Genomic DNA, 14,570 nt, shown 5'->3' on the forward strand with positions numbered 1-14,570 from the left:
CTGCCCGCATTATCATGTCCATTTTTATCATTATGTACACTTATGTCACCTTTACACCGAAATTTACCAAACACTTTTACACTATTTTTCATACCACAACATTATTATAAATATGTTTTATTAAAGGCTCAAATATTTTATTTTGCAACTGATTATTTTTAAAGCACAAAAAAAATAATTTTAAGAAAAAAAAACACAACAATCTCAAATTAGCCCTTAATGGCGAAGATAACGTCTTTTACATTACTTTCAACTATTTGTTTCTTTGTATATATAGAAATGATGGCATCTTGCACTATAAATACGCAGTAAGACTTACATATATGCAAATTGTACATTGTGAATCCATTAGAGTGTAACAAATTCAACTGAAATGGCTGCAGTAAAAAACAAATCTTAGTTATTTATTGTCATTTTTTTCTCTGTGGTAAATTGGAGAAAACCTTGGATATATTTGTTGGAGTTTTGAGACTCCTCTCCCACATCATCGGGGAACATAGTGGGAACATAGGATTTCAAAGGACCTTTATATATGTTTTGTCTTTTACAATATTAGTTAGGATTTGGACCATTTGGAAATGAATTGAAGGCTTGGGCCTTATGGTTGTGTGGTGTCACATCCCAGACCGGCTATGCCGTAGCACTATATTGTCTACTTTGGGCTCACTATTCCTTCACGATTTTATTTTTGGGAACTCAAATGAGAACTTCACAGTAGGTCACCCATCCTTGAATTACTCTCGCCTGAACTTGCTTAACTTCGGAGTTCCTATGGAATCCAAACCAATGAGTTTCGAAAAGGCCTCGTGATATATGGAGGTGGGCATGTACATATAAGGCACATCACCCCATCCTCGTTGGTCGATGTGGGATGTTACAATCCACCCCCTTAGGGGCCTGACGTTCTCGTTGGCACACTCGCACCGAACGACATAATGGCTCTGATACCATTCTGTTACATCCCGGACCGATTTCGTCGTAGCACGATATTGTCCGCTTTGAGCTCACCATTCCCTCACGGTTTTGTTTTTGGAAACTCAGACGAGAACTTCCCAGTGGGTCACCCATCCTGGGATTGCTCTCGCCCGAACTCGCTTAACTTCGGAGTTCCGATGGAATCCGAAGCTAGTGAGTTCCCAAAAGGTCTCGTGCTATATGGAGGTGGGCATGTACATATAAGACACATCACCCCCTCCCCGTTGGTCGATGTGGGATGTTACATGTGGATTAGGTTTGTAAAATATAGCCTAATACAATTAATATTAATTAATCGGATTCATTAATTTTAAATTCGGATTAAGTTTTTAATTAATTTATTAATTAAAAAACGTTTTGATTAAGAGACATAGCTCTTAGAAAGAGTTGTGTATTTTCAAGTTCGCTGAACAGGTATTTGAAAATGTGTGAAACAACCTATATATTTGCAATCACAGTTTTCAAGTAGGATCATCTTTTCTTCCTCCTTATCTTCTGTACAAACTTTCCAGAGAGTAAACACACAAAGCAATTAGCTAGAATTCTATAATCCAGTGCGGGTTGTAGAATTAGGAAGTTGTATCCTATTCGAGCTGACGTTATAGAACCACAAGCACAAGAGTGAGACGGAAATACTGTTCGAATGACATAACTTTTGCGATAGCCTCTACCTGTTGTAATCAAGTTAGTACCATTTTAATTCTTGTACTTATTTTTGTATTTCATTTTGTATAGCAAATATTTTTAGTTAATAAAGTATTAGAATTTCAAATTCTGTTATTTTTATTTATTTCTGAATTTTTCTCCAACAATATTTTATGAAGTCTCCTTTTAGAGCAGTCAATGACAAAAAAAAAAGGGGCAAAGTCACGATATTTTCACATCTTGTCTTATATATTAAGGCACTAAAAAGCACCTGGAGGAGTATTAGGGTGAGACCAAACAGTCTTCCAAATTACTTGGATCAGGATTATTCGTCATGGAGTCTTCTTCTTCTTGTTCTTCCCAGTTGCTGTCGTCCCGGTTGATATTATGCGTTTGTGTTGTAGTTTTTGGTGTTTTCCAGTACCCTACCGCCACAGAGGGACTGGTGATGCTGCCATCAAACCAGACCTTTCCGGCGGTGATTGTGTTTGGCGATTCGATCATGGACACCGGCAACAACAACCATCTTAAGTCACTTGTTAAGTGCAATTTCTCTCCTTATGGACGAGATTTCCAGCAGCACAAGCCTACTGGCAGGTTTGGCAATGGCAAGGTGCCCTCTGACATCATAGGTATAACAATCCTCTCTCGCATACAAACATACATTTATCCATTTATCCATTTCGTCATGTTTTTCCCCTTCTGTTGAGTTGCTTTTCTTAACACTTGTATCTACATTTTCAAAATTTATTCGAAAAGAATTGGACAAAAATCCATGCATGAGAATTGCAAATGAATAACAAAAATTCATATTTTATATGTCTACATTAATTTTGGTTATGATCAGCGTCACAATTGGGAATCCAAGAGTATTTGCCGGCATATTTGGATCCAAATCTACGACCGCAAGATCTCCCCGCGGGAGTTGTCTTTGCTTCAGGTGGCACCGGATATGATCCAATGACACCCCAGATAGTGGTACGTCGTTATAACACGCGCGCGCATACACATATGTATATATCAATGGAATAAATTGTTGTGCTCAAAGATTATACTTTCTATAACCAATCCGTATTATTTTTCACAATGTTGATGATAAAATGCAGTCAGTTATATCAATGGATGATCAGTTGAAAATGTTCAAAGAGTATATCGTGAAGCTCAAAGGCGTTGTTGGAGAAGAGAGAACCCAGTTCATTCTATCCAACGCTCTAGTTCTAGTGGTTGCCGGCAGCGATGACATCGCCAACACTTATTTTACCATTCGCATAAGAAAAGCTCAATATAGTGTTCCTGCTTACACTGACCTCATGGTCAACTCTGCATCTAGTTTCGTCAAGGTAACATAAAACTTGAGAAATTTGCACAAAATATTAACTGAATTTTTTTACTTGGGAACCTTTTCAGTATTTTTAAGTCTATTCATGTCATTTGATTCAACTAGGGTCCATGTTTGCTGATGAGTTTTAAAGAAAATTGAAGGAAAGTACAAAGACAAATGTCGTGCAACACCTATTTTGGCAATAATATAGTACATGTTGATAGAATAATTAAACAATTTCAAGTACTCTAGCTAGTCGTGATCTATGGATTGAGAACCTGTCCAACACTAGAGCTCGCAACCGAGCAATTTAGAACTTTTAATTTAAATTATGCGATCCTTATTAGTTTATCTGACTGGCTTATCTCACACATAATCTCTCTTCAATATTCAATTTGAACGCTCCAAATTGTCTAATTCGTGGGCTTTGGAGCGTGAGATCTTGAAAGAATCTCAATCCGTGATACATGACGAGAATGTTTTTAAAAATAAGGCTGCCGTGTCATTTCGGTGCCAAGTTGCAAGACAACAGGGAGTTTGGGTGATTAATTGTAAATTTTTCTATTTCAATTTTCCCTTGATAATAATTGACCCACTGGATTAACAAGTTATAAACAATCCCTTATTTACTAATGATATGGTAATTAATTGGTAGGAATTGTATAAACTTGGGGCGAGAAGGATCGGCTTGTTCAGTGCACCGCCAATAGGATGTGTGCCTTCACAAAGAACTTTGGGTGGAGGAATTCTGAGAATGTGTGCAGAAGAATACAACGATGCGGCAAAGTTATTCAACATCAAACTGTCCAGCTCACTCAACTCCTTGAGCTCCGCCCTGCCCCACAGTAAAATCGTCTATGTGGATATTTACAATCCACTGCTCGATATAATTCTCAACCCTGCCAAAAGTGGTAATTATTCTAACTAAATAATATGCAGTTGAGATTAGTTTAATATTTTGAATTGGTTAATGATTTTTGGGTTAATGAATTTTAGGGTTTAAAGTTGTGGAGAAAGGTTGCTGTGGAACGGGGAACATAGAGGTAGCAGTGTTGTGCAACAAGTTCGATTCTACGTGTGAAAATCCATCCGATTATGTGTTTTGGGACAGTTATCATCCTACAGAACGAACCTACAATGTACTCATTCCTCCACTTCTTCAGAGATACATTAAAGACTTCTTTTTTTAATTAATTAATATGCTTGTTAAAATCAGCATATATGACATTATGAATTGATTGTTTATGCACGTCGCTAATCCTCAATTCTCAAGTCAAGTCATGTAATCAGCTTTCATATTTTTGGAAGAAAAAGTAATAATAAACATTATATTAATTTACTTCCCTCAGCTTTTTGTCTCTCTGAGTCTGTGTTGGTGCCCGCTCAAGAAAGTGCTCTCACTCTATAAAAGTAATTAAATTCAAGTAGTATTTTTAAATATCCAGTTGATTCCAAGTTATCCTTAATTAAGGGATTAAGTATGGTTGTCTTTGATTTAGTGTTTAGCAAAAAAGTAGGTCATGGTTGAATTTAGAGTGCAAAATGGCTTCTGAAGAAAATGTACCACAACTCATTAATATTAAAATCTTGTTGTATCATGCAAGAAATCCAAAAATTTTGAATTGAATAGTTTAAATTGACAGTTGCACGAATGATAGTTCGTTATCACGAGCCCATGCTCGTTTTAAGAACAAATTCAACACGTTGCATGAGAAAACGACCTATATACACGATCGATGCCAAGTTTTACACAGAATTTTCAATGTGTTCGGAATACGGAGTAGTACACCACGTATCATTATATAAATAGTAAGATATGTATGTCAAAATGTTAATAATTTAAAAATAAAATTTTTCACCACTTATATAAAAATACATGATGTATCACCCATGTTCCGGTCATAACAAAATTTTCTCCTAAGTTTTAGATGACCACTTGGCAGGCAAGCTACCACGTTATAGATATGGATGTATATATATTATAATTTTGTAATAAATTTCTGGGTTGAGAATTTACCCAGAGGGCCAGAGATGCAGTTGGGAGATTAGATGCATGCATTATTACGACATAGTTAAGTACGATGTGACTTGGAGGACGATCAATTATTTATTAACAATCAAGTGACACAAAAAACAAATAGCTAGTAAAGATCGATGAATTACGCGTTCGCAAGTCGTTGCTCTTCACAACGAAGCTGGAGGAATGCATGCACCATTAGATACTCTTATTGTTGGAATTTAAGAATATTTTATTATCTATATATATGGTGTTTTGTAGCTTGTATAATAATAAAGTTATTCACAATATAGCCTTTTAGGGTTTTGTAGCCGTTTTGGCATTCTCGTTAGTTTAATAATATTTCTATTATTTTGTATTCTTGTTCATTGCGCACTGTGATATTCAACTTGGTATCAGAGCAGGTTTGATCATTGGGAATTTAATCTGCTCTTGATTGGTGTCAATTTGTTTGTATCAGTTTGTATTAATTAGGGTTTTGCTGTTTGAAGAAGAAAAAAAAAGTTGAATTTGCCAAATCAGGTACCTCATCAAATTGATAGGTGTCACGGTATCCTTGATCACAGACCACGAAAATGCAATCAAAAGCCAATATTTGACAACCCCAGCAACATTCATAGTCAAAGCAGAGGTCTTTCCCACCTACAGAAGCACCGCCAGATTCAACGCAAACGCGCACAGTGAATTTGTCCCGAAAACCACGAAATCAAAGTGAAAACTCGAGGTCTGCCTCAACACCGGAGCTTGCTTGCTTGATTGCTCACCTGCTTGCCTTGTCATGTTCGTATAACAGAGCTTGTCTTGTCGTGTTAGCCTAACAGAGTTTGCTTTCTCATGTCCGCCTAACGGAGCTTGTATCCGCATCTACTTGTTAGCAAACCCATGACGTGTACCGCCATGAGTTTGACGGGGATGTTGGAATTTAGGATTATTTTATTGTTTGAATTTGGGCTTAGCCCATTAATATTAGGGTTTCGTTTTTTTGCTTATTAGGGTTAAATTAGTTCTCTATATATATGGTGCTTTGTAGCTCGTAGAATAATTAAGTCATTCACAATGTAGCATTTTAGGGTTTTGTAGCCGTTTCGGCATTCTCGTTAGTTTAATAATATTCGTATTATTTTGTAATCTTGTTTGTTGCACACTCTGATATTCAACTCTTATTCTCCTGATACGGCCCCAATTCTATTTTATGAATTCAATGGATATCGGAAAACCAACACAAGTATGTACAAGGAGATCTCACATCTCCCCAACTGCTTGCATTTATCCATAATTCTATATTCAAATTATTTCAACCAATTATTAGTTATTGCACATGACTATATATATAGATATTCTTGCACCATGTAGTACATGTTGAGGTGAAGGATTTGATGAAATTATTTGTGAAATTAATCGTTTCGAATGATATATACTCTAAATTCAAAATCTAGAATCCACCATGAGTTGAGAAAACGGTGAATCATGAGTCTTGCTCGTGACTCTAATTCGGCCAAAAATGCTCACATGTCAGCACACATCAATAAGTCATGCTCATGACACTATTCTCCTTGAAACGGTGGATCATGCTCCTAATTAATAGAGTCTAAATTTGCAATGTTAATAAAGTTGCTCTTTAGTTCTTTCAGCCATCTATTCTACGTCATGAGCTTCTTATGGTTAGATTAGGCACTCAAATAGAACATTAAAAACCTCTAACTCTGACCCCTGATTTGATGTCATGAAAGTTTCTTGTAGTTTTGCATGACTATAGTAACTGTGCTCTTTGAGCTAATTAGCCTCTCCTACCGCCCTTCTTGTTGGGATGTGATATCCACACATCCCATTTTACTTCTCACACATCTTTTTAATTTTCGGCCATCGGATTGAATGAATTGAAGAAGATCAACGGACAGAAATTATCAAGGATGTGTAAGAAGTAAAATGAAATGTGTGGATAGCATACCCCTTCTTGTTTTATGTTTTGGGCAGAGACTCCAAAAACAGTACCGGTGAGATCTCATTGATTCATTTAGCCCCCGTGTCTTAAATATTGATGTTTGGTAGATGAGAAAATTTATATGCCATGTGCAACCTGTCATCGAATAAAAAAGATTAACAATTAATTGACAAATAGAGAAAAAGGGATTCTCGTTCTTGTTCTAATTCATTCTATGATGTGCGGAAGCTTTGGCTTTGCAGGCTGGTTGTGAGTTGGGTCTCTATTTGAATCTGACTCATGTGGTGGTTGAATCCAAGGAAGAAAATATCGATAATATCGGCGATATATCGTTGATATTATCGGTTTTTCCCCAAACCGATATTTTAAGTGGTATCCAAGGGGTTTTCGTCAAAATTTCGCGATAATATCGATAATATCGCTATATTATCGATATTATCGCGAAATTTCGAAACTGTGCAAGTCGGAGACGAACGTCGAAGCTTCTACAGCTCCGGTCGATTGTAAAACAACCCCCTAGACTCCAATCTAGGTATGAAAATGAAATAGAAGACGAGATGAACGTTTTTATAACGTCTGTTTGCCGTGAAACGGCCGGAGGTGTTCGGAAAGTTCATCGACACCCACAGCCTCACCGGAGATATTCCCGAGTCGATTTCATCCCAAAAACCTTGCAAAAAGACGAGATAGAACTTCAATTTCACATCTAAGCTTCGATCTAGAACATAAAAAGAAAAACCCGAAGCTTACCTAACTGGAGAAATTGAAGGAACTCGCCAGAGGGTTCCTGTGTTCGCCGAGTTGTAGAGATGAGAAGGAGAGGGAGAAAGACGAGGGTTCCTGCGTTCGCATGATCTGACGAATGATCAATCTCGAGTGGTACGACGACGAGGAGATAGAGGAGGGGGAAGAGGAAGAGGAAGGGGAAGGCGACGTCGTAAAGGCGGAGTCGTCGTCTTTGATTAGCTTCTCCGATTTGACGAAAATCGATGACGATAGCGTCTAGGGCTTCCCAGTTAATTGGCGTCGAGTCCATTTTTTGGAATTTTATGGGAAAATTTTGGACTGTTTGGTTGGAAGGAAAATGACTAGAGAGAGAGAGAGAGAGAGAGAGAGAGAGAGGTGGAGGCTCGGAGGGGAAAATATTATGTGAAACGAAGGGAAGACACGAGGTCTTTCGTAAATTAGAGGGCAGAGAGGTGCGAGTAATGTTAGTGTCACCGTGTGGGTGATTTAGGGTTTTTACTGACTTGTACGTGGACGTCTTGGGGTGTGCAAAATATCTAATCTGATATGATTTGATCTGCGCACATTTGACGTATACGGATCTGGAAAATATATATAACAAAATGGTAATTTTCTTATTTTTTTTTTATAAAAATTGAGTACATTATAAATAAGTTGTGATTACATATGTGTTTGTGATTACATATTCAGCCGGTAATATTTATATGGTCGTTAAGATGTCTGCAAGGCTTGCAAGCTAATATTTATTATCTAGGATAAATTTCTATATTTAAAAAAAACACCAAGGGGATTCGAACCCCTCCCATTTTACTCCTTCAACATAGTGAAAATTTTGAACCTCATAAGAATTCTATGTGGTACTAAGTCACTCATGTATCTTACCATACAATGTATAAAGTGTAAAATATTGTACTAATTCATTATATATAAATGATTATGGTGTGTTTAAACTTCTTTCATTAATTACTACATATTTTCTACACTCACAATGTTTGCCAGCTCGCTATATAATCAACTTAAATCCGTTAAATCCATCATGCAATGCATTTCCTTCCAATTTTTTGTGATAAACTAATAGATAATTGACTAAATAAACATCCTGCAAAGTTTTAATAAAAATTTCCAAGTTTTTCTTACAATTTCCGTGGTTTCCATATAATTTTTATCGATATCGATATTATCTCGATATTTCCATCGATATTTCTATGTTTTCAGACTACCGATATTTCCGATATTACCGATATTTTCTTCCTTGGTTGAATCTGATTCTCAAGGAACTATTTCATGTATGCGGGGTTCAATCTTTGAGGGCAGATGGGAGGCTTATCATATTTTAGTGAAGTGTTTGAAGCTTGGGGAGGCCTTTCAAGACTGTTGCTGATCTTGGGTCCCAAGATCAGCCAATTTGGTGGAGGACTATTTGATGTCACACAGATGTGCAGAGATGTGTGATGTGTCTTGGGTCGACCGCCCCCCATTTTCGCTGGTGCATGTTTTGAACAAGGATAGTTCACCTGCCTGCCTTAATTTTGTGTGGGAGGAGGTGCAAGGGGGGACACATTGAGCCTTCTTCTACCCCCTTGTTCTGTCTGTTTTTTGGCTGGTTTCCTGTGTTTTGGCTTTCGTTGTACTGTTGGGCTTCTCTTGCCTGGTTTTAATTATTATTTTAAAATTGTATTTAGTAGTTACGTACGCTACCACCTACTATATGCATTATTGCATTTGCATTAAACAAGGCATGTCTTGTGTCTGATGATCGATCTAAATGACAGTACGGGCTGTCTGCAGCTCCCTTTATATGTATAAGAGCAACTCCAGCGGATGCTGGTTGCTCGGGCGACAGGGGAGGAGAAAGGGCCTGAGGGCCGGTGGGAGCAGCTCCAGCGGGGAAGGGCCCGAGTGAGGGTGGGAGGCCGAGCGAATGGGGGGTGGGAAGTCGACGGGCCTGTGGCCCGATGGCTTTGTAATTGTTTTTTTTTTTTTGTGTCAGAGAGAGAGAGAGAGAGGGGGTTTTTTATTATTTAAACAAACAAAAAAAACTATTATTTTAATTGTTTATTGCCAAGGGGAGGGTTCCAAGGGTGGAGATGTAAATGACAATTACTGTTCATTAATGGTAGTTACTATTCATTTAAGGCAGTTACTGTTTAATAGGGTGGATTGAATAGTGGATTGCCAGGGGGAAGGGCTCCATGGGTGGAATTGCTCTAATAAATATGGATTTGGATCGTTTCCGAGTCAGCTAGTTGGGATCCTCTTGATCAGTGTTTGTAGACCGTTAGATATTACAAATAGAGTTCTTTAAAAGTTATAATAATTACAGCCGTTAAATAAAAATTCAACAGTCCAAAAACACTGGTAAGAGAACGTCGGCCAATTGCCTAAGAAAGGATCCAAATCCAATAAATATAAATATAAATGCACTCGCAACCAATCAGGGCCCATAAGTTGGCTCCCTCTCTTCATCCTTTTCCGTTGTTTGGTTTAGTTTAGTCAACTGGCTAGCCCGGCTACTTGGGGAAGAACCAAACAGAGAAATTTGCAGTCGTATTCAGTGATGACCACATTATTATTGAGATTTTTTCTGTTTGTTTGTTGTGGTCTGGTGATTTTGGGAAACCAAGCGGTTGGAGGTGATGTCGTTAAGCTGCCACCCAATGCAACGATTCCCGCTGTGTTTATGTTTGGCGATTCCATCGTCGATACAGGGAACAATAACGTCAACCTGAAGACGCCAGCTCGGTGTAATTTCCCTCCCTACGGCAGGGAGTTCGAAGGAGGAATATCTACTGGGAGATATTCCAATGGAAAGGTTCCCTCTGACCTCATAGGTGGTGCTTCTGCTTCTGCTTTTGCTGTGTTTGACTCTCACTCTCACTCTCACTCTCACACGATACATGATACTAATTAATACTACAATTCGGTTTTCTTAGTGAATAAATTAAGCACTTGATAATTTTTTTTTCTTTTTCCATAAAAGCACTTGATACGCAATACTAGTGTTTGACTTATTTATTGCATATGTCGGTTGGTTCAACCGATCAAGAAAGCGTGTCCGCATTTAAATTCAATATTAATTAAAGTAGTTTCAATATTGTTTATAAAATATTTAAGTAAATGGAATTGCAAATCAATCAACATTATCGTATCTTTTATATGTAGATATTATTTAGAATGAATTCCACATCGGGAAATAAGAGATATTATATGTGTTTATAAGTGTTTGAGTTATTTTCTATATTGTCAATTGCTTTATGGTAGAATCTCAACCTCTTTTATGGTATCAAAGTATGTGGTCCCACATGTGAAGCTAAATGGACACATACGCTCCCTGTCGTCCGATTTGTGTTGTTCACGTGTTAAGCTTATAAATTCGTCACACGTAAGAAGTTGTGAGAATGAATCACATTGAGCAAATAAGGGATCTTTGCATAGAATCTTTGATTCTAGACCGCAGATTGCCTCGCCCTCCTAGTGTTTCTTTCTCTGACTACTTCAAAGTTTGTGATTGTTTATGGAATGGTTAAGAGTGTTTTTTATATTATTGACAAAAAAAGTAAGACTGACAAAATTAAAAGTGATTATGGGTCATAAAAGCACTTGCTAGACGTTTCTTCATATAGAGCTTACAAGTGGCTTTATATACGCCCAATGAAAGCCCTCATAAAACACAGCCCTTGTCCATGTAACCTTAGAAGTTAGAACTCGTATCTCGTATGACCGTCCAAGAGCAAATTCAAGTTGGTTAACTTAACGACAATGTGAAACCAATGATATGAAATTTACAAAATGGTCCTTTAGTTTTGTGAGTGTTGTGGCAACTGGCGGTACAGTTTCTTCAATCTTGATCGTAATGCAAGTTAATTAACTAAACTTTCATTTGATTTGGTTTTATGCGTTGTTTATTTCAGTGGAAAAGTTAGGTATTAAAGAGCTCCTGCCAGCCTATTTGGATCCAAACCTACAGCCCAATGATCTGCTTACAGGTGTCAGCTTTGCCGTTGGTGCCACCGGATATGATCCTATGACAGCCCAAATTGTGGTATCACGACTTGCATATTTCTTTTCATTAGTATGTGTACAATAATGTTATAGAGATTAAATTTGCAGATAAAATTTGAAAATTAATAGATATGAAAGTTGTTGATTGGTTTATTACTTAAGCGTTGATAAACGTGCTCATTCTTATTGGTGACACATCATTTAGTTTATAAATTTTGTCTTCAAATTTAGTCTCCATAGCATTACTCATCTGTTTATCAATGAAATTTTATGTGTGTTCATAACATTTGTGACGTGATATACTATTACACTCGTTTAGTAACATACAAATATACGTGTTATAATTTTAGTAGAATCATGATATATGTGGCAGTATTTCGAGTACTTTAGAAAGTTTCTCATGCTTATCAAGCTTAACATCTAATTACGTTACTAATGATTCCTTGGTGAAATTTAAATAGGCAGTTACACCATTGTTCGATCAACTGCGGCAATTTGAAGAGTACATAGGAAAGCTCAAAGGAATTGTGGGAGAAGAGAGAGCAAACTTCATCCTAGCCAACAGTCTATGTTTTGTGGTTGCAAGTAGCAACGATATTGCTAATACCTACTTTGTTGCCGGCGTTAGGAAGTTAGAGTATGATGTTCCTTCTTACACTGACCTCATGCTCAATCAAGCTTCCGATTTCTTTAAGGTAACTTTTAATTAAGAAATAATTAGACATAAATCCGGTTTTATGAGCAATCATTAGTTTGGTCAACCTGCATAATCAATACAATGTTATACGTGAACTGATTATATTACGTGTTTATCTTTCAATAATTTTGTTTCATTTTGTTATATGTGATCAAGTTTGTAAAGTGTTGTTTTGTAATTTGCATTTTGGATGTGTGATACCTTGTTCGTATTTGAAGGGATTGTATGCATTGGGGGCACGAAGAATTGGTGTTTTCAGTGCACCACCTATTGGGTGTCTGCCATCTCAGAGGACTTTAGGAGGAGGCGTGGAAAGAGATTGTGCAGACAAACCAAACCAAGCAGCCATGCTCTTTAACTCTAAGCTCTCTGCTGAGCTGGACGACCTCAAGAATAACCTACCTAACTCGATGCTGATTTACGTCGACATCTACAACCCACTTTTGGATATGATCATCAACCCTACTAATTACGGTAAAACCTCAACCCTATCTTTTAGGAAGCTCTTGGATTTGTATTCATAATTTCAGTGCATTTGTAATGAAAGTATTTCTAACAGAAAAATTTATGAGCATACATGTTTTTTACGAAAGCAATCTCAAACACGCCCTTTGACGACATCTCAAAGACTAACGAATTTTGTGTTGAATTTGCATTAGGGTTTGAAGTTTCGAACAAAGGGTGTTGCGGGAGTGGGAAGCTGGAGGTGTCCATTCTGTGCAATCGATTCGAGCCAGAGACGTGTACGGATGACTCTCATTATCTATTTTGGGACAGCTACCACCCGACTGAGGGCGCCTACAAAATCATCGTCGACGAACTCATAACAAAATATCTCCCCCACTTGGTGTGATCACACACAAACAAGTAATAATTAAATTAAGCAAATTGTACGGAATTATGAAACATGATTATCCAGTATTTGAGCACTGATTAGACAAAATTATTGAAATTAGTTAAAGTTAATTAATTCATTTGTTTTCATTGAGTTTCACGTTCAAGCACACATCGTTGTATCAAGAGTTGTTAGAAATAATGAGTTACAGAAGGTGGGTGGGCGTGGATGATGTTATGTACTGATTGCGTGTTTAGTAGATGACAGAGTAATTGAAAGAAAATTCAGATTGGCTTGAAAAGGAAACATGAATGGACATGGACGGCTCCAATTAATCGATTTTCATTTCACGTATAGGATTTTGAGTTTCTGCATTTGTTTTACATGGTGCGTTATTTAACTTTTAATTAATTTAAACAGGAGAAAATCAAACTCTATTATACATGTGATAACACGTTCACTTTAGCCAATGTGATCATATTCACGTTTTCAATATGAGAGGAGGTAATAGCTTAGAGAATCTACAATGAAACAACTCATTTTTTTTTAACAACCGATATTATCTACATTAAGAGGGGACAATGAAACAACTCATTTTAAACCTATATTATCATGTTTGAATTCAAAAATGGGTTTAAAGTTTTTAAATTTCACCTATGCAATGACTATATTCTTAGTTATATATATTTATATTTTGGATTTTAAGATTCAAGTTTTTGCATTGGATGAGAAAATATTAATTTAGGTATGTGCATTAGAGATGATTGGACTCAAATAAATAATATTTTTTTTAGTTGAATAACATTTTTACTTGTTGGCACGAGCTTCACCTTGAACTCAAATCTCATATATATATTTGAATTTCACTTTAGCCAAACACATATATGAACACAAATATAGAATTTGATCCCAAATCTCTTAGTTAATTGGGTTAGAATAAAATCACCCTTCAAAAAACAGGAAAGATAAAAAGAGTTTGCTTCTCCATCATAGCTCCCCAACGTCTAATTCAATAACATAACTTAAGCATTTTTTCGCATTTCGCTTCATCTCGACCATTATAATACGGAAACTTTAACGAAAAGCACCCGGTACTGTTCACTTTAACGAAAAACCACATTTTTACATTAAAAAGTCAATCCTGGTACTATTCACTTTACCCTTTATTTTGTCCTTATCATTAAAACTCAAAGTTTTCAAGCCATTTTCATTAGTTTTCATTTATAATACATTAGTAATGTAAAACCCCTTTCCCAAATTTAGTTTATAATTTTACTAAGTTTTGGGTTTTTATTTAAAAAAATTATTTTTGGATCTTAATAAGTGAGCCCAGGGGACCCACCCCATGATTTTTGTCCCCCAAGCCTCTCATCTCTCATCTCTCTCAGT

General features: G+C 36.7%; 2 protein-coding genes across 6 annotated transcripts; both read left to right on the plus strand.

The window, feature by feature from the left end:
* Window positions 1-1,756: 1,756 nt before the first annotated feature.
* Window positions 1,757-4,280, plus strand: LOC103450357 (GDSL esterase/lipase EXL3-like). The gene is made up of 5 exons (XM_008389692.4): window positions 1,757-2,252; window positions 2,468-2,598; window positions 2,727-2,960; window positions 3,597-3,852; window positions 3,938-4,280. Exons 1-5 carry the CDS (start codon window positions 1,955-1,957, stop codon window positions 4,129-4,131), a joined length of 1,113 nt encoding a protein of 370 aa, XP_008387914.1. The 5' UTR covers window positions 1,757-1,954; the 3' UTR covers window positions 4,132-4,280.
* A 5,611-nt stretch (window positions 4,281-9,891) lies between these two features.
* Window positions 9,892-13,316, plus strand: LOC103450356 (GDSL esterase/lipase EXL3-like). Of its 5 annotated transcripts, none has more exons than XM_008389691.4 (5): window positions 9,892-10,478; window positions 11,559-11,689; window positions 12,111-12,344; window positions 12,565-12,820; window positions 13,006-13,316. In XM_008389691.4, the coding sequence occupies exons 1-5, from the start codon at window positions 10,205-10,207 to the stop codon at window positions 13,197-13,199; spliced, it is 1,089 nt and encodes a 362-aa protein (XP_008387913.1). In that variant the 5' UTR covers window positions 9,892-10,204; the 3' UTR covers window positions 13,200-13,316. The 5 variants fall into 5 exon arrangements, with proteins under 5 accessions (XP_008387913.1, XP_070670286.1, XP_070670283.1 ...); XM_070814185.1 differs by having other exon boundaries at window positions 10,027-10,478; window positions 13,015-13,316; XM_070814182.1 differs by having other exon boundaries at window positions 10,082-10,478; window positions 11,559-11,719.
* Window positions 13,317-14,570: the final 1,254 nt, after the last annotated feature.

This window comes from Malus domestica, chromosome 15 (genome assembly GCF_042453785.1).
Source record: "Malus domestica chromosome 15, GDT2T_hap1".
Classification (NCBI taxonomy): domain Eukaryota; kingdom Viridiplantae; phylum Streptophyta; class Magnoliopsida; order Rosales; family Rosaceae; genus Malus; species Malus domestica.